The 26,862-nt window shown below is 40.1% G+C and overlaps 3 protein-coding genes across 3 annotated transcripts; all 3 read left to right on the top strand.

Annotated features, from left to right (window-relative positions):
* Window positions 1-104: 104 nt before the first annotated feature.
* On the top strand, window positions 105-7,075 carry LOC105020477 (cholesterol 24-hydroxylase). The gene is made up of 15 exons (XM_029116976.2): window positions 105-471; window positions 700-777; window positions 905-986; window positions 1,192-1,265; window positions 1,500-1,586; window positions 1,691-1,829; window positions 2,549-2,662; window positions 3,062-3,224; window positions 3,426-3,491; window positions 3,609-3,681; window positions 3,773-3,857; window positions 4,079-4,189; window positions 4,574-4,662; window positions 4,825-4,891; window positions 5,063-7,075. Exons 1-15 carry the CDS (start codon window positions 323-325, stop codon window positions 5,237-5,239), a joined length of 1,554 nt encoding a protein of 517 aa, XP_028972809.2. The 5' UTR covers window positions 105-322; the 3' UTR covers window positions 5,240-7,075.
* A 1,089-nt stretch (window positions 7,076-8,164) lies between these two features.
* LOC105020478 (cholesterol 24-hydroxylase-like) lies at window positions 8,165-16,329 on the top strand. Its single transcript, XM_034289945.1, has 14 exons — window positions 8,165-8,172; window positions 11,186-11,438; window positions 11,563-11,633; window positions 12,873-12,959; window positions 13,064-13,202; window positions 13,438-13,551; window positions 13,774-13,936; window positions 14,143-14,208; window positions 14,314-14,386; window positions 14,482-14,566; window positions 14,946-15,056; window positions 15,293-15,381; window positions 15,502-15,568; window positions 15,740-16,329. The coding sequence occupies exons 1-14, from the start codon at window positions 8,165-8,167 to the stop codon at window positions 15,914-15,916; spliced, it is 1,503 nt and encodes a 500-aa protein (XP_034145836.1). The 3' UTR covers window positions 15,917-16,329.
* Window positions 16,330-18,384: 2,055 nt separating this feature from the next.
* LOC106024908 (cholesterol 24-hydroxylase-like) lies at window positions 18,385-26,131 on the top strand. The gene is made up of 15 exons (XM_029116977.2): window positions 18,385-18,692; window positions 18,915-18,992; window positions 19,120-19,201; window positions 19,404-19,477; window positions 20,037-20,123; window positions 20,228-20,366; window positions 22,680-22,793; window positions 23,451-23,613; window positions 24,110-24,175; window positions 24,292-24,364; window positions 24,456-24,540; window positions 24,763-24,873; window positions 25,262-25,350; window positions 25,531-25,597; window positions 25,769-26,131. Exons 1-15 carry the CDS (start codon window positions 18,544-18,546, stop codon window positions 25,925-25,927), a joined length of 1,536 nt encoding a protein of 511 aa, XP_028972810.2. The 5' UTR covers window positions 18,385-18,543; the 3' UTR covers window positions 25,928-26,131.
* The last annotated feature ends 731 nt before the right edge of the window (window positions 26,132-26,862 follow it).

Raw genomic sequence — 26,862 nt, 5'->3', positions numbered from 1 at the left:
AGATTCAAGCGTGAAGTTTTTGCTGTTACCTCATCGGCAATAACAAAGTTGCAATGACATTCTTTTCATCCCCCACACAAAAAAAACTGGACTGTTGTTTACGTTCCGACCTACTTACAGTGCCCCTCCCCGGACCATTCACCTACTCACGTCTAGCAGCCAACTACTGGGTCGCGAATGAACCCTTCAGCAAATGCCAGTTCCACGGAAGAAGTTATGACAGCAGACACCTGGATTGCACTTGGAAACCAATATCACGTCTAAACTAACGACCGACCACGTAACTGGCTGGTTGAATCACTGCGAGCTCGTCTTCGCAAATATGGCCGTTTTTTATTTAATTGCAGATTACTATGGTTATGTTCTGACATCCCTGGTAGTTTTTCTTTTTATCGCATTTCTTTGTTATTGTCTATACATAAAATATATTCATTTGAAATATGATCACATACCGGGACCACCAAGGGATAGGTGAGACATTATAAACCAGACCATTTATTTTGAATACTATGCTTAAAAGTAACTTTAAAGAAACGTATTGGGATTTATTTTGACAGTTAGGGCAGGGGAAACATCCTTAACATCCACCAGGGAACGCTGTTCCTCTTTCGAGCTTGGCGTCTCACTTGCATTGCACGTGAAAGTATTACCTCCTTAATTGTCAGCCATGTATTTAAACCGTCTCTCATTCTCCTCCAGTTTTATATTCGGCCATTTTCCAACATTCTCCAGGGCGACGAGCAACGGCCGCATTATTCACGACAAGTTCCTGGAGTGGTGAGCTAAATGCTATGGAGCAACAGTGTTGGCCAAGATGTGACACCTGAATTCTCACACACACTGCACCAGGTTTCCCTTATCCTGTGACAATAGAATGTTTTCTTGTATTTTCTATCTCTAACAGGTCTGAAACATTTGGACCAGTGTACCGTCTCAACGGTTTACATGTTGTGATGCTGTTTGTCACCTGTCCAGATACCACCAAGGTAAACCTGTGACTTTAGTGTAATTATATTCAATTGTATACAGACTAAATAGAAATCAAACCAAATTACACAATAATATAATTCTGGGTTAACCAACATTTGTGTACCGCAATTAAAATATTTCTATATTTATTTATTACATTTAAGTGCTGTAAAATAACAAACCCTATTTGAACTTTACTGATATCATGGTCTGCCTTCACAGGAGGTTTTGATGTCACCCAAGTACCCAAAAGACAGACTAGTCTACAAGCGTCTGTTCAACCTGTTTGGACAGAGGTAAGTTCTCAGTGATTCATTTTTATTTGTCAAGCTCTGACCAAACAGGAATCTGCCAGATTGAATTTTACATTGTGGTTTGCCCTTGAGTATCCAATGCACAACACCGTTGAAATTCTAAACATTTAGGTCGGAACGCTGGATGTTGAGGGCATAACCAACCGTGGACATTCAAACGGGAGGACGTGGTCACTGGTCAGTTGATTCAGAGTCTGTTGTCCATCTTGTCCATAGGTTTCTGGGAAATGGCCTGGTTACGGCACATGATCATGACCTGTGGTACAAACAGCGGAGGATCATGGACCCTGCATTCAGCAGTCTGTAAGTCACCCTGTTCACATGGCATTAAAATCAGTTGATCATCAGTCAGTCAACACATCCACCCGTCTGTTGGTCAACCAGTCTATCCATCGTTGCTGTATCAGATACCTGCAGAGTCTGATGGGTACGTTCAATGAGAGGGCAGACATGCTGATGGATAAACTGGGGGAAATGGCAGATACCAACACAGCTACTAGCATGCAGCACATGTTCAACTGTGTGACCCTGGATGTCATCACCAAGGTAACGGTCACTTCCCCTTGCACGTGGATCACCACACTGACACTTCCATCTTTCTGTAACAAAGGTACTCGTCTTCACTGTCAGAACTCAAACATACATTGATAGAAGTAACTTTTTGACATCAGGAAATGTTGGGGAAAAGCGTTAAAATAAAATAGAGTTCAAGTTTGTTTCTATTAATTTATTTTATGAATTATGGTGGGTCAGAGAATGGCAAATCTCCAGGAATTTAGTACAAAAGATATCCATGTGTTATTGTGTCTCAATGCACCCAAAGTATGAATTGTTCCTTTTAAATACAATCTCCTGGTGGGCTTAGTGGTAGTTGATTTAGAACAAATTATGTTTAGAATTGTGCTCCAGACACCATCGGCTTTGTCACAAACCGTCTGTGTTGGAATCTAGTTGACTACTCCCACTGTAAGAACAAGCAAATGTTGTGTATCAACATCCCTGCTGAGCTTTCATAATTCTGTGTTTGTTAATGGTAAAAAGTTTAGTGTAAATACTTTGTTTTGGTGATTAGAGGTTGTCATTTTACCGATACCTTAGGGACTTAGTCATGAATTGTCATAAGTCTTCTGACACATTAAACAGTTCCTATTTAGTCTAACCAAGCCAATATTATAGTAAGCATTATGATAACTACACCCAGGAGTTTTAAGTTAACATGTTGTAAATAAATAAGTTCTAAATCTTGAGTTTTATTTTATCTGTAGGTGGCGTTTGGAGTGGATTTGGATCTGCTGAATGACAGTGACACTCCGTTCCCCAAAGCCATAGAAATGTGTCTAAAAGGGATGGTCCACAGTACTAGAGACAACACATTTCAGGTGAATGGTAACATTAAACATGTGTTTTGTTCTCAAATTGGCCCTGTGTGTCACATGAATATACAATACAAACAGAAATAATAACAGCCATAAACAAAACAACATATGAATATTGAATACATTTACTTAAAACAAACAGAACTCAAGCACAATACCTCTTTATATTATGTTCTAACCTGCTCACCTGAGTTTAGTGAGTCTAAATTCCAAACCACAATAACCAGAATTCATAGCAATGTCCAGCTCAATGTCCTCACTGAAAATCCTTAGGGGATTTTCAATAATAAAAAGCCCATATTTTTCCCACAATTTCAAAGAGTTATAGTGACCTTGTAGTATGGCAATATGAAGATTTTAAACAAAGCTTTCCCTTTTAATAAATGTTTGATTCATTTCCAGCTCAACCCAAAGAACTGGAAATTCATCAGCGAGGTGAAGGATGCTGCTAAACTGCTGCGTACTACAGGCAGACAGTGGATCAACGACAGGAAAATGGCTGTTCAAAACGGGGAAGACGTTCCAAAAGACATACTCACACAGATCCTCAAGACGGCTGGTAGTGGTGTGTTTTAGTGTAGATCTTCTGCCTTTCTGCTCTGTCAGTTGCATTCAGATTCAGGTGTATGCTAGATCAGTCATGTTTCTGATAAACCGTTAATGCAGAAATGTTCATTCTAGTTCTGTGGAGCTATAGTGTTATTGTCTGAATGCTCTAAACGTGTGTTATTGTCTGAATGCTCTAATTGTCTATTCATCATTTCAGAGGAAAAGATGGGAAAGGATGATAAGGAGCTTATGCTGGACAACTTTGTGACATTTTTCATTGCTGGTAGGTCTCCCTGAAATGTGTTTCTCTTCATATATAATTTTACTCAACATAAAACTAAAGTTGGAAGCTAAAGCTCTTAACAGTTTATATAAATGGTTATGCTATTGGTACTGGCAGGGCAAGAGACAACAGCCAATCAGCTAGCTTTTGCTGTCATGGAACTTGGAAGGCTGCCAGAGATATTGGCAAAGTAGGGCTTATTTTGATTTCTTTGTTTTTGATGTTAAATCCTGTAATGAAACAGGATTGGTTGAGTTTCTAAGTGTCACTTACCTCGCTAGGGTAAAGCAGGAAGTAGATGATGTCCTTGGAATGAAGCAGGAATTCAGCTTTGACCACCTGGGGAAAATGACCTACCTGTCTCAGGTAAGTGAGTGAAATGTTTTTTATACATTTATACGTATCTGTACTGCTTGGGTAAAACTGACTGGATTTTACCCAAGCAATCTGTCAACAACAATACATCTTCATTGGCCACTGGGCTAAAGCCAACGCATTACATCAGGGAGCTAACACAAGTCTTGAGTTATCAGTCTAGGTATCGCCACTCATAGTTCACCAGCTTGTTGTGTTTGATGATCCGTCAGGTGTTGAAGGAGACTCTACGGTTGTACCCCACGGCACCTGGGACGTCACGCTCAATCCCTAAAAACATCGTCATAGATGGGATCCACATCCCTGCTGGAACCACGTGCTTTGTGAGTTACTTTAATGCTACTTTAACTGCTCATTGGTTTCAGCTTGTTTTATTTAAATCTATGGCCTCGTTTCAATGTTAAATGTCTGAGCGCAAGACATTTTATCCCCACATTTCATTCACAACACTAAGTTTAAGGAAATAAGCTGGTTAACATGATTCTCCCCAACTTGCAACTAACTAAACTTAGCTAGCTAACTTGAAGAAGTGATACACAACTTCTGATTAAGTATAAACATTTGTACACAGTTTGGTTGTACAACATTCCCATAGTTCTCTGCCATTATTCTTAAGCTTAATATTTCCACTAGTCACTACTCAGTTATTTCATCGTACCTCCACCAATTTTGCTGTATAACCTCTACAACATCTTGTCTTTTCTCAGTTTAATTCATATGTCTGTGGACGGATGGACAAGTTCTTTGAAGACCCGTTGAAGTTTGACCCAGAGAGATTCCATCCAGACGCCGCCAAGTAAGTGAGACAATATATTTTTCTTGTTGTTCATTGATTAAAAGGGAATTTTACCAATTTTTACAGATGCTCTTAGTTTCATAGATTTATGCTTATAGTGAAATTCTGCAACCATACTTCTTAGTACATGTTCTGCATGTTGTGTTTGTTTCTGTCCTGAAGGCCCTATTACTGCTACTACCCCTTTGCTCTGGGTCCACGTTCATGTCTGGGACAGAATTTTGCCCAGGTAAGCAGACGGTCTATATGAAATACATTAAAATGACTTTAGTTCTGGTTATACTTTTCATTTCAGTAGTTTTACTCCAGGCCTACTCCTGCTCTACTGACTCATGACACATCATTCTTACAGTTGAGCACTCCAGATTTGTCGTCCTATAAAGAGATTTGTTGTTTACAGATGGAGGCGAAGGTAGTAATGGCCAAGCTGTTGCAGAGGTTTGACTTCAGCCTGCTGCCCGGCCAGTCCTTTGACATCCTGGACACTGGCAGTCTGAGACCAAAGAGCAGAGTGATGTGTAACATCAGACACAGAGGACCGACACCCACTGGCCAAATGGCACCTACAAATGACTAATACTATTCATTGAGGATCGTATATGGTTATTGTGTAGCTGGTCTTAAAACTTAATAGATAATTTTTCAGACCTGTTCTGTCTGTATACACTAACTATTGTCTCCGGCTACATATGGAGCCAATTTTGAAGCCACTTTTAATATTACTGAACATAAAATAATTAGTGGTTCTACTTCATGAAGAGAATTTATAGGACTGACTTCCCATGGGAGTGTTTTACAAATCCCTTGTTGTTTGGTAAAAATACTTCATCGGGTTACTGTTATGCTTTGTACAATTTCTCTAAAGTGTTTCATGTACATGTAAACTTCCTGACCAATATTACCACACTGCCTTTTGGTACAGTTAGTCAATTTAAATAAATGTATTTTGAATTCTGCCAACATCACTCAGCTGCACAATATTGTAAATTGTCAACAAGGTGTTGCTTTGAATGTGTAGGCAGAAAGGACATTAGCATGTTTTCACACATTTCAGATTTATTTAACTCCAGTGCTTTGTGTGGGTGTCATTCTAGGCACATGTTCCGGGGTTAAAAAGAATATTCAGCTGGATTCTGCTTTGATATTTCAGTAGCCTAATTAGTCAAACGTTTGGAAACCAAGTCCACATCGTTTGAATTGTGTCAGCATGCACTTCCAATAAAACGTAGTCTACGTGTGTATCTACTTATTCATACATAGCAATTAAGAGAGCTGTGGGATTCAACTGACTAAAAGCAAGATAATACTTTACAGTGGTTGTATTAACTTGGAGGGCATAATCATGTTTATAACATCCAGCCAGGGGATTTTGGCATGCTAATGTTGCCATTACTTCACCCAGGTAAACGCTGCACACGTACCCGGCTGTCCACGTGAAATAAAAGAAAACATGACTTGCGACCTTTCACTGCTCCAAGGTCCAGTTCCGACGATTGCGTACCCATTTTATGCCCTTTCTACGTATTATTGACCAATGAAGTGTGAATAGGACCAGTGCGACCGACACAGTTTCGCTCAGAGGTAGTCTGGTTGAAAAAACTGGGGGCGGTAATTTTCAACAACACAGGCTTGCAATACTCATTATGTCTGGAAAGGTTAATTGTAGCAAGTAGATGACCCCAAATAATGTTGTCTTTCTGTACCGAGGCCTGTTGGGTGTTGATAGGACTCAAACGTTCAGTGTTAAAATTCCAGTTTGACTTTAAGAAAGTTGCGATTTCTGAACATAGTCCTAACTAGCACTGGTAAATTATACTGTGTGTGAATTTTTGCATGGTGGGACTTTTCAGCTGGAAAGTAATTTCAGATAGATGATAATGTAACCAGAGTGCATCTTTAAAAATTATACTACAACTAATAATACAGTGATGTTGGTAACATCTCAGTCAGGCATGTTAGTCCAGCTTTAAGTATTCCAATCTGCTCCTATAGACCGCCTTGAATTAATAGTGGTCACTATCTTACCTGTTGGTTTGTGGCCTCTCTCCCATGCTCTGGCTACCTTTCTGACCAGTGTTATTGTGATGACAGCCTCTTTTCTGCATAAAGTAAATATACAAAACAATCCTAAATTCAGCTGCTGGCCTTTTATCAGAGATCCTATTCAATGACTGATTGATTTACATGATTACTGATCAACTGTCTGTTTTTGGGATGGAACTTATCAATGATTTACCTGTTGGTTTGTGACCTGTCTCTCCCAGGCTCTGGCTACCTTTCTGACCATTGTTATTGTAATGTCAGCCTTGTGCAAATCACTTTAATAGGCGTTCTTCCTTTCAAATCATTCAATATTACTTTTTCACTCAGCCATAGGAACTCTTTTATCTAGCAAGCAAGCTACTAGTACTGTAACGTTTGTTGAATTAAACTTGAAAATAAAGACAGCTGCCTTAACATTCTATCACGTTTGTTCGTTCTATAGCTATGAAAATATACTGACGTTTATACACATTGTACTTACTGTGAAAACAAAACATAGAGCAACAGTAATCCACTTAGCTAGCCTACACACATTGCTCACAATGAATGAGAATGTTGGATTCGGCTGCGGGGGAGAAGTGACAAGTTCCAAAGCGTATTTTTTTTCTAATTAAAATGATTACGCGAAACAACATTATTTGGGGGGGACACTTTAACCTGTTTCTAATATGCCCTTGGCCACAGTAGACCTTCTGCCAGTTCGGAACAGACGGAATAGCCTTCGTTGCCCTCGCACATCGTTGAACCTAGTGTGCCTAACCCCCTGTCGTCGGTTTGTGGTTTGTACCACTGTCGCTAAGTACTCGTCAATGACGATCTGGAGAATCCCACAAGCCTTGCCGTTTCAGAGATGCTCTGATCCACTCTCGTCTGACCATAACAACTCTGTCCCTTGTCGAAGTCACTCAGGCCTTTATTTCTGCCCAATTATCCTGCATCCAACGCGTTGACTACGATAACTTCTAGTTAATAAGATTCCCTTTTAGTTTACACAAGATTAAGGTGACAAAATCTGACGGAACCCTGATGGGATACCCAAGGACGTCACTAGAGGATCATGTATGAACATATGATGTGTTTTTAGAGTAACAATGTAAAATCTATAAAATAAGGTTATTTTTGGCCAAGTTTGGCTAAAAGTATTCCTGTCTCAGTTTGTGTTAGACACTGATCTAATATGACTTAAATCTAAATAAAGAAATTAAAGGTCACTCTGTCTTCATCCATCCAACACCAACAAAAGTCACAAAAACGGCTGTACTACGTAGGAAACATTATTTTGTCTACTATAATTTATAGTAAATGAACATCTATATAAAGTATATTCTGTTTCTAATGCCCCCCTAAAATAGGCCTAGCGACCTCCCTGGGTGTACCGAGTACAGTACTCAAACAAACGACCTGCTACACAGGTAAAGTACATTTTGAGTGAGAGTGCGATTGGTGACCCGCCTGAGACATGATGAGGTGACCTTTAGACACAGTCAGATTGATTTGTGACAAGTCTGTTTTTGGAGAAACTTGACATTTTCAATGAGTGATCATGTAACCAGAGTGCAACTTTAAAAACACATTGTTGTTACACGCCCCCACCTAACAAACGCCTACTTTGTTTGTTAAAATAACATTTGAGGAAACTATAACTGCAGGGTACTGCTGAACACATCTGTGTAAGAAGCTGTTCCCCACGAGCTAGTTTTCGGCAATATGATCATTTTTATTGCAGGTTGCTTTGGTTATGTTCTTCTGGGTTTGCTTGTTTTTCTTTTAATCACATTTCTGTGTTATTGTCTGTACATCAAATATATTCATCTGAAATATGATCACATACCGGGACCACCAAGGGACAGGTGAGTAATTTTTTCTACATGGTGGTTGTTGATCAGACTTCTGGGTTTTCTTAAGGTCCCATGCAAGTGCAGAACACATTCAAAAAGCGTACTCCACTAGGCAGTGTAGTTAAGTCTATGGGCAAAATACTAAGTTATGCTTGGATACACTATAGTAGCTACACTCTAAAAAGAAACGTTTCTTAGATAATCTTTTAGTTGTTCTTCAAACTGAAACTCCGGGGGAACTCCTAAACGTTCCTTAACTAACTAAACACATCACTTAAAAAAAAAATCGAACCGCAAACTGGCATTAATTTTTATGCTATTGTATTTTTTCCTTTTTCATGATCGGTTCTATTCATTTAAAATGGTTATAGGTTATTTTTTTTTAGAATGAACCACACAAAAATATTTTGCGCAAACTATGAGCGTTTGGCTATACTGCACGTGGCATAGGCCTATTAGCTTTTTTGTAACGTGCATGGGAAGCAGAGCTCTGGATCTTTTGTTTTGAAGATGACCTGAAGACTGAAGATGATTTCTAAACGCCCAATCCATCCATTTGGATTTTGTTTTGTTGCAGACATGACATCCTGACGATTCAACGAGCGTAGTACAATAATGCATGTTAGCAAACTGCAATTTAAATGAAAGTAATGATTTACATTAAATAAAATGTGGGTGAAAGTCCTGTTCAAAGTAACTGAGTTGCGGAGTAACGGATTACAAGTAATCTGTTACATGTAATTGTTAGGGTGCCGTTTCACCCAAAACACAGAGACAACACACACAGAGGCAGATAGCTGTTAGAGAAGTTTATTTGAACAGTCAAACTTAATCGGACAAAGAGGGGGAGTTTGGGTGGTGCAGCTTCAAGATGGTATTGCCCGAGGCAGGCAGGCAGAGAGGAATCCAGAGCAGAACTGAGAATTGGAGTGGGCAGTCTGAGAAAGTCCAGTCTTGACTGTGAGTGAGCAGTGCAGGGTGGAAGTCGGCAGATCAGCAGAAAGCGGCAGAGTAACAGCTCGACAGGCCTCAGTGGGGAGGCAGTGAAGCAGGTAACACAGGTAAGTAGCAGGCAGCAGCAGCAGCTTCAGAGCGGGATCACTAGAGTAGATTCACGATCTGGCGCAGAAGAGGTGAACAGCCCTGGTAGATATACTGCAGAGGAATGAGCTGTGTGGAAACTGTGCAGGAGTGAATGGCCACGCCCCTTGACCTAGTTCCTCCATAGCCACGCCTCTCGCAGCCTCAGGTGCAGACGAACACAACACAGACAGAGACAACAGGGGAAAAGGGCTACAAACAGGAAAGGAGAACACAGCCAACCCATAACAGTAATAGATTGCAGTCACAGTTTTATTTGTAATCCGTTACATGTAAAAGATTACAAAAAAAACTATCTGTAATCCGTTACGTTACCAACAAAAATATTGTAATCGGATTACAGATACTTTTGAAAAAAGTTATGATTAATTTTGGATTACTTCAATTGAAAAGTTGTAGGTGCACGAAAAAATTATGAAACGTTGTATGTTTGAGTTTATTCTTTGATGTTTTAAAAACATCTTTATTTGAACCAAAATAAGAATTGTGTGCCTCAACTCAACTGTGTGTCATCATCATGCGCGAAAAATTCGTTCACTCGCATAACAAGATTAGGGAAGGACGAAGCTCATAGGTACTCTTCAACTGTGAGTGACGGAATCTAAAAAAAAATACAGAAAATCACGTTTTATGATTTTTAAGTAATTGATTTGCATTTTATTACATGACATACCTTTTTGATACATCAGAAAAGCAGAACTTAATATTTAGTACAGAAACCTTTGTTTGCAATTACAGAGATCATATGTTTCCTGTAGTTCTTGACCAGGTTTGCACACACTGCCGCAGGGATTTTGGCCCACTCCTCCATACAGACCATCTCCAGATCCTTCAGGTTTCGGGACAGTCGCTGGGCAATATGGACTTTCAGCTACCTCCAAAGATTTTCTATTGGGTTCAGGTCTGGAGACTGGCTAGGCCACTCCAGGACCTTGAGATGCTTCTTACGGAGCCACTCCTTAGTTGCCCTGGCTGTGTGTTTCAGGGCGTTGTCATACTGGAAGACCGAGTTCAAACAGGTGCAGTTAATACAGTTAATGAGTGGAGAACAGGAGGGCTTCTTAAAGAAAAACAAACAGGTCTGTGAGAGCCAGAATACCTATTGGTTGGTAGGGGATCAAAAACGTATGTCATGGAATAAAATGCTAATTAGTTATTTAAAAATCATACAATGTGATTTTCTGGATTTTTGTTTTAGATTCCGTCTCAAATTACAGACCTCTACATGCTTTGTAAGTAGGAAAACCTGCAAAATCGGCAGTGTATCAAATACTTGTTCTCTCCACTGTACGATAATATTATAGATTACCTCTCCACCAGCCTTAAAGGTCTTGTGAAACCATCACACGATGTTGTCTGAATTTCAAACTCTGTGAAAGCATAATTAAAACAGTCTCTTATTTTCCCCCAGTTTTTTCCTTGGACATTCCCGGACAATTCTGAGGGAAATGAACAACGGAATGGTATGAGCGGGAGTGTAGCACAAAATTCCAGGCCCTGTACATAGACGGTCTCTGAGGGCCCCTCCCTTTTTATTCAAGATTCAAAAATGTTCAAGGGTCCCTGTACACATTAGGCCCCTATTTACTTAATACCCCTTTTTCCCCTGGTCCAGGGCCACTGAGTATAAATCCTACAGTATGTAGCAGCAGACCCGGCACGCACGCACGTACTGAACCTGATTCTATTGTATTATTTTCGTTCTTTGACAGGACTGAAACATATGGACCGGTGTACCGCCTCAACAGACTTCATTTTGTGATGCTGAATGTCACCTGTCCCGACACCACCAAAGTAAACCTTCAATAAGACTGTCATGATAATCCCTTTGAACATATTGTTTTCTGAACATAAAGTGTTGCAAAATAACTCAAATCCTGTTTAAACCGTTAAACCAAAATGACAAAATGATCCACAGGAAATACTGATGTCACCCAAGTACTCAAAAGGTGCTTTCTACAACCGTCTCGCCAACCTGTTTGGACAAAGGTGAATCCCCAATCACCTACAGTTATTGTACATTGATAAAAAATTTTTTTATCCAGATAGTCATTTAATATATATAGATTTTTAATTGTTTTTCAATTCGTTTTTGCGGGTATATCAGCTAAGCCAGTGGTTCCCAACTCCGGTCCTCGAGTACCCCCAACAGCATTTTTGTTGTAGCCCTGGACAAGCACCCAATTCAGCTCAGTGAGAGCCTGATAATTAGTTGACAAGTTGAATCAGCTGTGCTTGGCTGGGGCTACAATGAATATGTGTACTGTTGGGGGTACTTGAGGACCGTAGTTGGGAACCACTGAGCTAAGCCACTGTAAATATACATTATAGCATTTGTAAAAAAAGAATCTAATTATTCGTTCAGTGGTAAGTTGTCAGTAATTAACCTAAGTGATCTAAACCCCAACCCTCTACAGTTCACACATTATCCGTCTTTCCTTATATTCTGTTATGTTATTTTTTCCTTTTGCAATTTATCCCTCAGTTTTACTCCAAAGACATATGTCACAAGAGTCTTGAACCTCCCTGACTGTATCATATACAAAATATAAGTGCCCATAAGCATGAAACTGTCCTATGTCATGGCTATTGGTTAGATCATACCTTCAGATCTCATAATGCTGGAGGTCCAGAAAACGTTGTATTTAAAAAAAAAACAGAACATCTAAGAGGAACAATAGACCACCAACCACCCTGAGACAAGGCCGGATGTAGCGCAGTGTTCTCTTTAATGTCTAGGGGTGCAAAGGCAGACAGAAAGATCTCATCAGTGACTTAACCCACTCACCTTTAGTATGGTGAAAAGCCTTATGTGACACAATGCACCACTTGAGGACATGGACTCCATGGGGCAACACATGTCCTACAGTTACTCCAGCAGCTTGGGTATTGGTACATCAAAGATCTGTTCCCTACCGACTTGAAATAACTGTCAGTGCGACTGCCTTTTCCTCCGCTGTCCAACTGCCCTCCCTGGGGCTTGAACCATCAGAGCTCCTGGATGTTCTGATCGGTATCTTCTTAAGCTAACTGTGGAGTGAGAATCCCTTCTAATATGCTGGTTGTCAGAGGTGTAGCCAACACTACATGGAAATGAAACAGGACAACCTGGTCACGAGTAGGTTGATTCAGAGTCAGGGCCTTTTTTCTGTCTTCACCGTAGGTTTATGGGAAATGGCCTGGTCACTGGTCAGTTGATTCAGTGTCTGTTGTCCATCTTGTCCATAGGTTCATGGGAAATGGCCTGGTTACGGAACGTGATCATGACCTGTGGTACAAACAGCGGAGGATCATGGACCCTGCCTTCAGCAGTCTGTAAGTCACCCTGTTCACATGGCATTAAAATCAGTTGATCATCAGTCAGTCAACCCATCCACCCGTCTGTTGGTCAACCAGTCTATCCATCGTTGCTGTGTCAGATACCTGCAGAGTCTGATGGGTACGTTCAATGAGAGGGCAGACATGCTGATGGATAAACTGGGGGAAATGGCAGATACCAACACAGCTACTAGCATGCTTCACCTGTTCAACCGTGTGACCCTGGATGTCATCACCAAGGTAAATTATGAACCATTCATCACCAAAAACATTAATTAATCATACCCTTTGAAGTTATGTAATTGTTTGTTTGTTAATGGGGCAGCAAAGTATTCTAAATTGTTTGAAAATTGGATAGGTGAAATTTTCATATGACAGAGAGACAGAAATTGACACATTGGACAAACAGAAAAATTACTGTTCATAATGTCAATTTTATTTTATTTAATATCCTCCATTTTGACTCTATTTGCAGGTGGCATTTGGAATGGATTTGGATCTGCTGAATGACATTGATACTCCGTTCCCCAAAGCCATAGACATATGTCTAAAAGGGATGATCCACTATATGAGAGACGCCACATTCCAGGTTGTGACAAAGTAGTTTTGTGTTGCTTCTTAGGATGATGGCTTAATCTGTTTATTATCCTACAGGTTCATAGGAAATACACATTAATGTTCACATTTAGTCACAAACAGCAAGGTGAATACACTTTTGTGTCATGTTGACAATCCTTTGAATGAGGAAGTCTGTAAGCTGTGGAATAACTGCACCATAAAGCTTCATCTTGGTTGAATATCACATTTCCAGATCAACCCAAAGAACTGGAAGTTCATCAGCGAGGTGAAGGATGCTGCTAAACTGCTGCGTACTACAGGCAGACAGTGGATCAACAAGAGGAAAATGGCCTTGCACAACGGGGAAGACGTTCCAAAAGATATATTCGCACAGATTCTCAAGACGGCTGGCAATGGTGTGTTTTAGTGTAGATCTTCTGCCTTGCTGCTCTGTCAGTTGCATTTAGATTTTAGATTCAGGTGTTTGCTAGATCAGTCATGTTTCTGATCAACCATTTATGCAGAAATATTCATTCTAGTTCTGTGGAGCTATAGTGTTATTGTCTGAATGCTGTACGTGTGTTACTGTCTGAATCCTGTACACGTGTATTCATGGTTTCAGAGGAAGAGATGGGAAAGGATGATTTTGAGCTTATGCTGGACAACTTTGTGACATTCTTTATTGCCGGTAGGTCTCCCTGAAATTCATTTGTCTCCATATATAATTTCACTCACCACAAAACAAAGTTAGAAGCTTAAGTTTATGTAAATGTTTTGCTATTGGCACTGACAGGACAAGAGACAACAGCCAATCAGCTAGCTTTTGCTGTCATGGAACTTGGAAGGCTGCCAGAGATATTGGCAAAGTAGGTGTTATCTTTGATAATTTCTCATTTCTTAATTTATTTGTGTTGTAGTGAAACGTTTAGATTGAATTACCGAGTGTCACTGACCTCTACAGGGTGAAGCAGGAATTAGATGATGTCATTGGAATGAAACAGGAAATCAGCTTTGCTGATCTGGGGAGGATGACCTACCTGTCTCAGGTAGAGTACAGTACCAATGTTTGGACAGTGATTTCATTTTGCTGCTTCCATCAGTGGTTACGTCCTCAATGAAAACAAGTTAGCCAAGTCCAGAGCCGTACATTAATGCAACAGTTACCACTTTCAAGTTTTTTCTCCACAAATAATGGTGTACAGTTTCCTCTTGCCATCAATATCATACATCATCTGTAGAATACCTTTTTCCTAGGCTCTTTAAGTACCGTAATCTGGCTATCCTGTTTTTATAGGTAATTGGCGGTGACCAAACACTTTTAAACCCAGGCCATTACCTCAGGGAGCTAACACAAGTCTTCAACCCAAGTATCTACTCACATTGTTTGTCGGCATGTTTGGTTCGATGTTCTGTTGACCCTGTCAGGTGTTGAAGGAGACCCTGAGGTTGTACCCCACCGCTGCTGGGACGTCGCGATACGTCACCAATGACATGACCATAAATGGCATCCACGTCCCTGCTGGATTCGCATGCCTAGTGAGTTATCTCAACAATACTTTCAAACGTGGTTTTAGTATTTGTTCATGTTTGCTTTTACTTTGCTTCTAATATACTTGGGGCATCCACGTGATTTACCTCAACTTTTATCAAGCTTATTTTTCCTGTTAGTCAATATGTCCATTCTACTGTACTGTATACAGTTTTATAAACTTTTTCTAAATCTTACGCTGTGGAACATCTGCAGCGTTTACTCATATATTGTCTTGTCTCAGTTTAATTCATATATCTGTGGACGGATGGAAAAGTTCTTTAAAGACCCGTTGAAGTTTGACCCAGAGAGATTCCATCCAGACGCCGCCAAGTAAGTGACCCAATAATTTTTTCTTGTGTCATTGTTTCTTTACAACATTTAAATTGATTTAGAGCTCACCTATTGATTAAGTTCTTACAGATGAACGTTCTGTTTGTTTCTGTCCTGAAGGCCCTATTACTGCTACTTCCCCTTTTCACTGGGTCCACGTTCATGTCTGGGACAGAATTTTGCAAAGGTAAGCAGACAGTCTATATGAAATACATTGAAATAACTTTAGTGCTGCTTATACTTTTAATTTAAGTGGTTTTACTCCAGGCCTACTCCTGCTCTACTGACTCACGACACATCATTCTTACGGTTGAGCACTCCAGATTTGTCGTCCTGTAAAAAGATTTGTTGTTTACAGATCGAGGCGAAGGTAGTAATGGCCAAGCTGTTGCAGAGGTTTGACTTCAGCCTGCTGCCCGGCCAGTCCTTTGACATCCTGGACACTGGCAGTCTGAGACCAAAGAGTGGAGTGATGTGTAACATCAGACACAGAGGACCGACACGCACCGGCCAAATGGCACCTAGAAATGACTAACACAATTATTACTACTACCACCACTAACATAATACTAACAGTAATACTATTACTACTAGTACTACAGTACTACTAAAGGATGGTAGATGATGGTGTAGTTAGCCCTGATTTTTAAACACCTGAAGATTTATGTTACTATTACTATTGACTACTACTACTACTACTACTACTACTACTACTACTACTACTACTAATACTAATAATAATCATAATACTGCTACTACTGCTACTCCTAATTATGGTAATAACAGTAGATAATGGGTGTGGAAGGCATAGGTCTGTAAGTGAGCAATATTGAGTGAGAATGACCAGGATTTGAACTTATTTAACTAACTAACATGGTGGAAAGTGATTTCAGGGACACACATTATGTCAAATATAATAAAATAAATGCAATGTTCATGTGAAAAATATTTTGTGAGTGTGATTTTAACTGGGACTACAAAATAGTGATGATTTTTTATAATTCTTTAATTAATGCTTCACAATTCACATGAGTGAAATTCCCAACATATATATTTTTTGAAGTTAAGCAAACCTGCCCTTGTACATTCACCTAAAGGATTATTAGGAACACCATACTAATACTGTGTTTGACCCCCTTTCACCTTCAGAACTGCATTAATTCTACGTGGCATTGATTCAACAAGGTGCTGAAGGCATTCTTTAGAAATGTTCGCCCATATTGATTTGTGGGATGCACATCCATGGCACGAATCTCCCGTTCCACCACATCCCAAAGATGCTCTATTGGGTTGAGATCTGGTGACTGTGGGGGCCATTTCAGTACAGTGAACTCATTGTCATGTTCAAGAAACCAATTTGAAATTATTCGAGCTTTGTGACATGGTGCACTATCCTGCTGGAAGTAGCCATCAGAGGATGGGTACATGGTGGTCATAAAGGGATGGACATGGTCAGAAACAATGCTCAGGTAGGTTGTGGCATTTAAACGATGCCCAATTGGCACTAAGGGGCCTAAAGTGTGCCAAGAAAACATCCCCCACACCATTACACCACCACCAGCAGCCTGCACAGAGGTAACAAGGCATGATGGATCCATGTTCTCATTCTGTTTACGCCAAATTCTGACTCCACCACCTGAATGTCTCAACAGAAATCGAGACTCATCAGACCAGGCAACATTCTTCCAGTCTTCAACTGTCCAATTTTGGTGAGCTCGTGCAAATTGTAGCCTCTTTTTCCTATTTGTAGTGGAGATGAGTGGTACCCGGTGGGGTCTTCTGCTGTTGTAGCCCATCCGCCTCAAGGTTGTGCGTGTTGTCGCTTCACAAATGCTTTGCTGCATACCTCGGTTGTAACGAGTGGTTATTTCAGTCAAAGTTGCTCTTCTATCAGCTTGAATCAGTCGGCCCATTCTCCTCTGACCTCTAGCATCAACAAGGCATTTTCGCCCACAGGACTGCCGCATACTGGATGTTTTTCCCTTTTCACACCATTCTTTGTAAACCCTAGAAATGGTTGTGCGTGAAAATCCCAGTAACTGAGTAGATTGTGAAATACTCAGACCGGCCTGTCTGGCACCAACAACCATGCCACGCTCAAAATTGCTTAAATCACCTTTCTTTCCCATTCTGACATTCAGTTTGGAGTTCAGGAGATTGTCTTGACCAGGACCACACCCCTAAATGCATTGAAACAACTGCCAAGTGATTGGTTGATTAGATAATTGCATTAATGAGAAATTGAACAGGTGTTCCTAATAATCCTTTAGGTGAGTGTGTATAACAAACGTTTAGCTTTAACATTTTCACTATTTGTCATTGATAACTAATGTAAACTTTTACTGTTATACAACAAAGTACCATAAATATTTTCCTGGGGAAATTCATTGCACCACATAGCAGGAATGACTCTCTCGCTGACCGAATTGCAAGTGAAAGAATGCTCTCCTGTATCATCTGTTACATTATAAAAACTGTAATAAAAAAGTCTGATCCATTGTAAAGATTCAAGCGTGAAGTTTATGCTTTTGCCTCTGGTTCGATGTTTCAGTCTACAGTCTGTTCGAAGTTTTATCAACACGCCAATGAAAGGACCTACTGCATTTAATTGAGAAACATTTTCCAACATTGAAGTACATGTTTAAAAACATGATTATTCAACGTTTAGTGTACCGCCGAAAATATAGTTTGAAAGCGTTGAAGCTAGCCCAATAACTTTAGCCTACTTGTCAAGTTCAAATCCTTTGCTTAGCGGTTGGTGGTAATCTGGAAAAAAAAACATCAGAAAAAAAACAATGCAAGAAACAGCTTTGGCTGGTTATAATGTATTTATTATGGTATTAATTCAGTTAAACTGTCTAGCTTGTACATGGAATGCATCAACCTCGGCAATAAGAAAGTTGAATATGCGATGTCGTTCTGATAACACCCCACTCCACGCACAACAAAACAGGACTGTAGTTTATGGTCCGACCTACTTACAGTGCCCCTCCCCTGAATATTAATCTACTTAAGTCTAGGGTCGCTGTTGAACCCTTCAGCAAATGCCGACAAGTTCCACGGATGAAGTTATGACAGCAGACGACTGGAGGCCAATGTAGCGTCTAAAGTAACGACCACGTAACTGGCTGTCTGGATCACTGCGAGCTCGTCTTCGCAAATATGGCCGTTTTTTGTTTTATTGCAGGTTGTTTTGGTTATGTTCTGACATCCTTGGTCGTATTTCTTGTTATCGCATTTCTTTGTTATTGTCTATACATAAAATATATTCATTTGAAATATGATCACATACCGGGACCACCAAGGGATAGGTGAGTCATTATAAAACAGGCAATTTATTTTGAATACTATGCTTAAAGATAACTTTAAAGTAACGTATTGGGATTGACAGTTTGGGCAGGGGAAACATCCTTAACATCCACCAGGGAACGCTGTTCCTCTTCCGAGCTTGGCGTCTCAATGGCATTGCACGTGAAAGTATTACATCCTTAATTGTCAGCCATGTATTTAAACAGTCTCTCATTCTCCTCCAGTTTTATATTCGGCCATTTTCCGACATTCTCGAGGGAGAGGAGCAACGGTCGCATTATTCACGACAAGTTCCTGGAGTGGTGAGCTAAACGCTGTGGAGCAACAGTGGTGGCCAAGATGTGACACCTGAATTCTCACACACACTGCACCAGGTATCCCTTATCCTGTGACAATAGAATGTTTTCTTGTATTTTCTATCTCTAACAGGTCTGAAACATTTGGACCAGTGTACCGTCTCAACGGTTTACATGTTGTGACGCTGTTTGTCACCTGTCCAGATACCACCAAGGTAAACCTGTGACTTTGGAGTAATTATATTCTATTGTAGACAGACTAAATACAAATCAAAGCAAATTACCCAACAATTTAATTCTGGGTTAACCAACATTTGTGTACCTCAATTAGTTTTCGATATTTATTTATTACAGGTTAGTGCTGTAAAATAACAAACCCTATTTGAACTTTACTGATATCATTATTGGCCTCCACAGGAGGTTTTGATGTCACCCAAGTACCCAAAAGACACACTAGTCTACAAACATCTCTTCAACCTGTTTGGACAGAGGTAAGTTCTCAATTATTCATTTTTCTGAACATATATACTCCCAAAACAGTCCACCTGCTACTTAATGTGTTATATGTCTACTGTCAGACCTCGACTTCACCGAAGCGCAAGGTCTTGAACTTGGATGCTTGGCGGCAGTCTCTACAGTATTTGCAAGCCAGTGTTTTGAACGCCTCTGCTCAACTGGTTACCCATAGTGACATGCACCTATCAAAACAGATACGTGTAGATAAGAAATAATTTTAAGTATGTATGTTTTTGCTACAATTACTAGTACACATTCTGTGTCCTGTTTCCATACTTATTATTATTGTTGTTGTTTTATCTTATTATCACCTTTTGGTTTTTTATTTGTCAAGCTCTGACCAAACAGGAATCTGCCAAATGGAATTTTACTTTGTGGTTTGCCCTTGAGTATCCAATGCATAACACCGTTGAAATTCTAAACATTTAGGTCGGAACGCTGGATGTTGAGGGCATAACCAACCATGGACATTCAAACGGTAGGACGTGGTCACTGGTCAGTTGATTCAGAGTCTGTTGTCCATCTTGTCCATAGGTTCATGGGAAATGGCCTGGTTACGGCACGTGATCATGACCTGTGGTACAGACAGCGGAGGATCATGGACCCTGCCTTCAGCAGTCTGTAAGTCACCCTGTTCACATGGCATTAAAATCAGTTGATCATCAGTCAGTAAACCCATCCACCCGTCTGTTGGTCAACCAGTCTATCCATCGTTGCTGTGTCAGATACCTGCAGAGTCTGATGGGTACGTTCAATGAGAGGGCAGACATGCTGATGGATAAACTGGGGGAAATGGCAGATACCAACACAGCTACTAGCATGCTTCACATGTTCAACTGTGTGACCCTGGATGTCATCACCAAGGTAACGGTCACTTCCCCTTGCACGTGGATCACCACACTGACACTTCCATCTTTTTGTAACAAAGGTACTCGTCTTCACTGTCAGAACTCAAACATACATTGATAGAAGTAACTTTTTGACATCAGGAGATGTTGGTGAGAAACATAAAAATAGAGTTCAAGTTTGTTTTTATTAATTTATTTTATTAATAATGGTGTGTCAGAAAATTATAAATCTCGAGGAATTTAGTACAAAAAAATATCCATGTGTTTTTGTGTCTCATTGCAAACAAGGTATTCCTTTTAAATACAATCTCCTGGTGGGCTTAGTGGTAGTTGATTTGGATCAAATTATGTTTAAAATTGTGCTCCAGACACCATCGGCTTTGTCACAAACCGTCTGTGTTGGAATCTAGTTGACTATTCCCACTGTAAGAACAAGCAAATGTTGTATATCAAAATCCCTGCTGAGCTTTCATAATTCTGTTTGTTAATGGTAAAAAGTTTACTGTAAAGATTTTGTTTTGGTGATTAGAGGTTGTCATTTTACAGATACCTTAGGGACTTAGTCATGAATTGTCATAAAAGTCTTCTTCTTATTTTTTTGTGGTAACTAACAAATTAAGCATTTCCTATTACCAGTCTAACCAAGCCAATATTCAGGTGCTGGTCATAAAATTAGAATATCATCAAAAAGTTGATTTATTTCAGTAATTCCATTCAAAAAGTGAAACTTTATGTATGTATTCATTCCACACAGACTGCTATATTTCAAGTATTTCTTTCTTTACATTTCTATGATTATAACTGACAACTAATGAAAACCCCAAATTCAGTATCTCAGAAAATTAGAATATTGTGAAAAGGTTCAATATTGAAGATATCTGGTGCCACACTCTAATGAGCTAATTAAACCAAAACACCTGCAAAGGCCTTTAAGTGGTCTCTCAGTCTAGTTCTGTAGGCAACACAATCATTGGGAAGACTGCTGACTTGACAGCTGTCCAAAAGACGACCATTGACACCTTGCACAAGGAGGGCAAGACACAAGAGGTCATAGCTAAAGAGGCTGGCTGTTCACAGAGCTCTGTGTCCAAGCACACTAATAGAGAGGCGAAGGGAAGGAAAAGATCTGGTAGAAAAGTGTACAAGCAATAGGGATAACCGCACCCTGGAGAGGATTGTGAAACAAAACCCATTCAAAAATGTGGGGGAGATTCACAAAGAATGAACTGCAGCTAGAGTCAGTGCTTCAAGAACCATCACGCACAGATGTATGCAAGACATGGATTTCAGCTGTCACATTCCTTGTGTCAAGCCACTCTTGAACAAGACACAGCGTCAAAAGCGTCTTGCCTGGGCTAAAGACAAAAAGGACTGGACTGCTGCTGGGTTATGTTCTCTGATGAAAGTACATTTTGCATTTCCTTTGGAAGTCAAGGTCCCAGAGTCTGGAGGAAGAGAGGAGAGGCACAGAATCCACGTTGCTTGAAGTCCAGTGTAAAGTTTCCACAGTAAGTGATGGTTTGGGGTGCCATGTCATCTGCTGGTGTTGGTCCACTGTGTTTTCTGAGGTCCAAGGTCAACGCAGCCGTCTACCAGGAAGTTTTAGAGCACTTCATGCTTCCTGCTGCTGGCCAACTTTACGGAGATGCAGATTTCATTTTCCAACAGGACTTGGCACCTGCACACAGTGCCAAAGCTACCAGTACCTGGTTTAAGGACCATGGTATCGCTGTTCTTAATTGGCCAGCAAACTCGCCTGACCTTAACCCTATAGAAATTCTATGGGGTATTGTGAAAAGGAAGATGTGATACGCCAGACCCAACAATGCAGAAGAGCTGAAGGCCACTATCAGAGCAACCTGGGCTCTCATAACACCTGAGCAGTGCCATAGACTGATCGACTCTATGCCACGCCGCATTGCTGCAGTAATTCAGGAAAAAGGAGCCCCAACTAAGTATTGAGTGCTTTACATGCTCATAATTTTCATGTTCATACTTTTCAGTTGGCCAACATTTCTAAAAATAATTTCTTTGTGTTGGTCTTAAGTAATATTCAAATTTTCAGAGATACTGAATTTGGCATTTTCATTAGTTGTCAGTTATAATCATCACAATTAAAATAAATAAATATTTGAAATATATCAGTCTGTGTGTAATGAATGAATGTAATATTAAAGTTTCACTTTTTGAATGGAATATTTTTGATGATATTCTAATTTTATGACCAGCACCTGTACTAGCTATAATTATCATAACTACATCCAGGAGTTTTAAGTTAACATGTTGTAAATAAATACGTTCTAAGTCTTGAGTTTTATTTTATCTGTAGGTGGCGTTTGGAGTGGATTTGGATCTACTGAATGACAGTGACACTCCGTTCCCCAAAGCCATAGAAAAGTGTCTTAAAGGGTCGGTCCACCATACTAGCGACAAGACATTTCAGGTGAATGGTAACATTAAACATGTGTTTTGTTCTCAAATTGGCCCTGTGTGTCACATGAATATACAATACAAACAGAAATAATAACAGCCATAAACAAAACAACTTATGAATATTGAATACATTTACTCAAAACAAACAGAACTCATGTACAATACCTCTTTAAATTATTTTTGAAACTGCTCAGAGATCAGTGAGTCTAAATTCCAATTGACCTGAAAGGTAGCAGACCCTAGAACATCCTTATTTTGATGAATGTCAATTTGTCTGTTTTTATCATCAGGTCAAATGTTATGACCTGGGCCAAAAGATCCATTCAACCGGAATAGGCTGTCATTTTGAGATACCCCCCCCCGCCCTTTAAACTGAAATGTCACCGTTGTTCTATTTATACAATAAGGCAGAAGGGGTTGTGGTATATGGCCAACATAACATGGCTAAGAGCTGTTCTTAGGCATGACGAACCATGGAGTACCTGGACACAATGCTTAGCCGTGGTACATTGTACAATGTCCAGCTCAATGTCCTCACCGGACATTTTCAATATTAAAAGAAACACAATTTTCACATTTTCAAACTGTTATAGTAACCTCGTAGTGTGGCAATATGACGTTTGTAAAATAAGCTTTCCCTGTTAATAAATGTTTGATTCATTTCCAGCTTAACCCAAAGAACTGGAAGTTCATCAGCGAGGTCAAGGATGCTGCTAAACTGCTGCGTATTACAGGCAGACAGTGGATCAACAAGAGGAAAATGGCCGTACAAAACGGGGAAGACGTTCCAAAAGACATACTCACACAGATCCTCAAGACGGCTGGTAGTGGTGTGTTTGAGTTTTGATCTTCTGCCTTGCAGCTCTGTGAGTTGCATTTAGATTCAGGTGTTTGCTAGATCAGTCATGTTTCTGATAAACCGTTTATGCAGAAATATTCATTGTAGTTCTGTGGAGCTATAGTGTTATTGTCTGAATGCTCTAAACGTGTGTTATTGTCTGAATGCCCTAAATGTGTGTTATTGTCTGAATGCCCTAAATGTGTGTTATTGTCTGAATGCCCTAAACGTGTGTTATTCTCTTAATGCTGTACATGTGTGTTATTGTCTGAATGTTCTAAAGGTGTTATTGTCTGAATGCTCTAAACGTGTGTTACTGCCTGAATGCCCTAAACGTGTGTTATTGTCGGAATGCCCTAAACGTGTGTTATTTTCCCAATGCTCTAAACGTGTGTTATTGTCTGAATGCTCTAAACGTGTGTTATTGTCTGAATGCTCTAAACGTGTGTTATTGTCTGAATGCTCTAACCGTGTATTCATCATTTCAGAGGAAAAGATGGGAAAGGATGATGAGGAGCTTATGCTGGACAACTTTGTGACATTTTTCATTGCCGGTAGGTCTCCCTGAAATTAGTTTGTCTTCATATATAATTTCACTCAACATAAAACTAAAGTTGGAAGCTAAAGCTCTTCACAGTTTATATAAATGGTTTACTATTGGCACTTGCAGGGCAAGAGACAACAGCCAATCAGCTAGCTTTTGCTGTCATGGAACTTGGAAGGCTGCCCGAGATATTGGCAAAGTAGGGCTTATTTTGATTTCTTTGTTTTTTATGTTAAATCCTGTAATGAAACAGGATTGGTTGAGTTTCTAAGTGTCACTTACCTCGCTAGGATAAAGCAGGAAGTAGATGATGTCCTTGGAATGAAGCGGGAAATCAGCTTTGACCACCTGGGGAAAATGACCTACCTGTCTCAGGTATGTGAGCTAAATGTTTTTTTATACATGTATACGTATCTGTACTGCTTGGGTAAAACTGACTGGATTTTACCCAAGCAATCTGTCAACAACAATACATCTTCATTGGCCACTGGGCTAAAGCCAAAGCATTACATCAAGGAGCTAACACAAGTCTTGAGTTATCAGTCTAGATATCGCCACTCATAGTTCACCAGCTTGTTGTGTTTGATGATCCGTCAGGTCTTGAAGGAGACTCTACGGTTGTACCCCACGGCACCTGGGACGTCACGCTCAATCCCTAAAAACATCGTCATAGATGGGATCCACATCCCTGCTGGAACCACGTGCTTTGTGAGTTACTTTAATGCTACTTTAACTGCTCATTGGTTTCAGCTTGTTTTATTTAAATCTATGGCCTTGTTTCAATGTTAAATGTCTGAGCGCAATACATTTTATCTCCACATTTCATTCACAACACTAAGTTTAAGGAGATACGCTGGTTAACTTGCAACTAACCAAACCTGGCTAGCTAACTTGAAGATGTGATACACAACTACTGATTAAGTTAACACATTTGTACACCGTTTGGTTGTACACAATTCCCATAGTTCTCTGCCATTATTCTTAAGCTTAATATTTCTACTAGTCACTACTCAGCTATTTTGTCGTACCTCCACTTTATACTCTCCGAACTGTACCTTTTGTTGTACTACCTCTACAAAATCTAGTTTTTTCTCAGTTTAATTCATATGTCTGTGGACGGATGGACAAGTTCTTTGAAGACCCGTTGAAGTTTGACCCAGAGAGATTCCATCCAGACGCCGCCAAGTAAGTGAGCCAATACATTTTTCTTGTGTTGTTCCTTATTGTTGTTCATTGATTAAAAGGGAGTTTTACCAATTTTTACAGATGGCCTTAGTTTCATAGTTTTATGCTTATAGTGAAATCCTGCCTCCATAATCCTTCTTAGTACATGTTTTGCATGTTGTGTTTGTTTCTGTCCTGAAGGCCCTATTACTGCTACTATCCGTTTGCTCTGGGTCCACGTTCATGTCTGGGGCAGAATTTTGCAAAGGTAAGCAGATGGTCTATATGAAATACATTGCAATGACTTTAGCGCTGGTTATACTTTTCATTTCAGTCGTTTTACTCCAGGCCTACTCCTGCTCTACTGACTCACGACATATCATTCTTACGGTTGAGCACTCCAGATTTGTTGTCCTATAAAGAGATTTGTTGTTTACAGATGGAGGCGAAGGTAGTAATGGCCAAGCTGTTGCAGAGGTTTGACTTCAGCCTGCTGCCCGGCCAGTCCTTTGACATCCTGGACACTGGCACTCTGAGACCAAAGAGTGGAGTGATGTGTAACATTAGACACAGAGGACCGACACCAACTGGCACCTAGAAATGACTAACACAATTACTACTACTACCACCACTAACATAATACTAACAGTAATACTATTACTACTAGTACTACAGTACTACTAAAGGATGGTAGATGATGGTGTAGTTAGCCCTGATCTTTAAACACCAGAAGATTTACACTCACCTAAAGGATTATTAGGAACATAGGCGCCGATACCGTGGGTGCTCCGGGGCTCGAGCACCCACGAAAATACCGAGCACGAGCACCCACGTGTGCCAGACCGCCAGTAGGCTACATTCATTTAAAATTAAACTTGCCGTTTGTGATATGTAAAGCGTCTGTCACACTGTGATTGGTTATGTCGATGTTAGTGACAGCGACATAACCAGTCGCCTGCTCCGGGTGCTCCCTATCCACCAATCACAGCGTTTCTCAGATCAAAAACTCGTAGCAGAAATTAGGGAGAAACTCCCAGAAACTATATGTGAAGTTTTTTTTAATCGATATTTAGATAATAGCGCAAAACATTAATTTCCCACGAACTGATCTCGGTTAGGCCTACGTGTCTGTTAAACTTTTCATCTCCAATCCTGTATTTGTGATAAGTGGTACATTTTGAAAGATCTACTTTACGGCTTTATTAATAAGTAAATGAATAGCTGTGCGTAGTGCGTTTATATATGTATATATAGGTGTGTATATATAGGTATATATAGGTGTGTATATATAGGTATATAGGTATGTGTATATATATATATATATAAATAAATGGCGTGCGCCTATGAGCACCCACGGAGGAAAACATAAATCGGCGCCTATGATTAGGAACACTCGTCTCTGCTCTTTGCGGATGATGTTGTCGTGTTGGCCACTTCAAACCAGGACCTTCAGCATGCGCTGGGACGGTTTGCAGCCGAGTGTGAAGCGGTGGGGATGAGAATCAGTACCTCCAAATCCGAGGCCATTGTCCT

Source organism: Esox lucius, chromosome 23 (assembly GCF_011004845.1).
Source record: "Esox lucius isolate fEsoLuc1 chromosome 23, fEsoLuc1.pri, whole genome shotgun sequence".
In the NCBI taxonomy this organism is placed as follows: Eukaryota; Metazoa; Chordata; class Actinopteri; order Esociformes; family Esocidae; genus Esox; species Esox lucius.
This window is presented reverse-complemented; position numbering and strand designations above follow the sequence as displayed.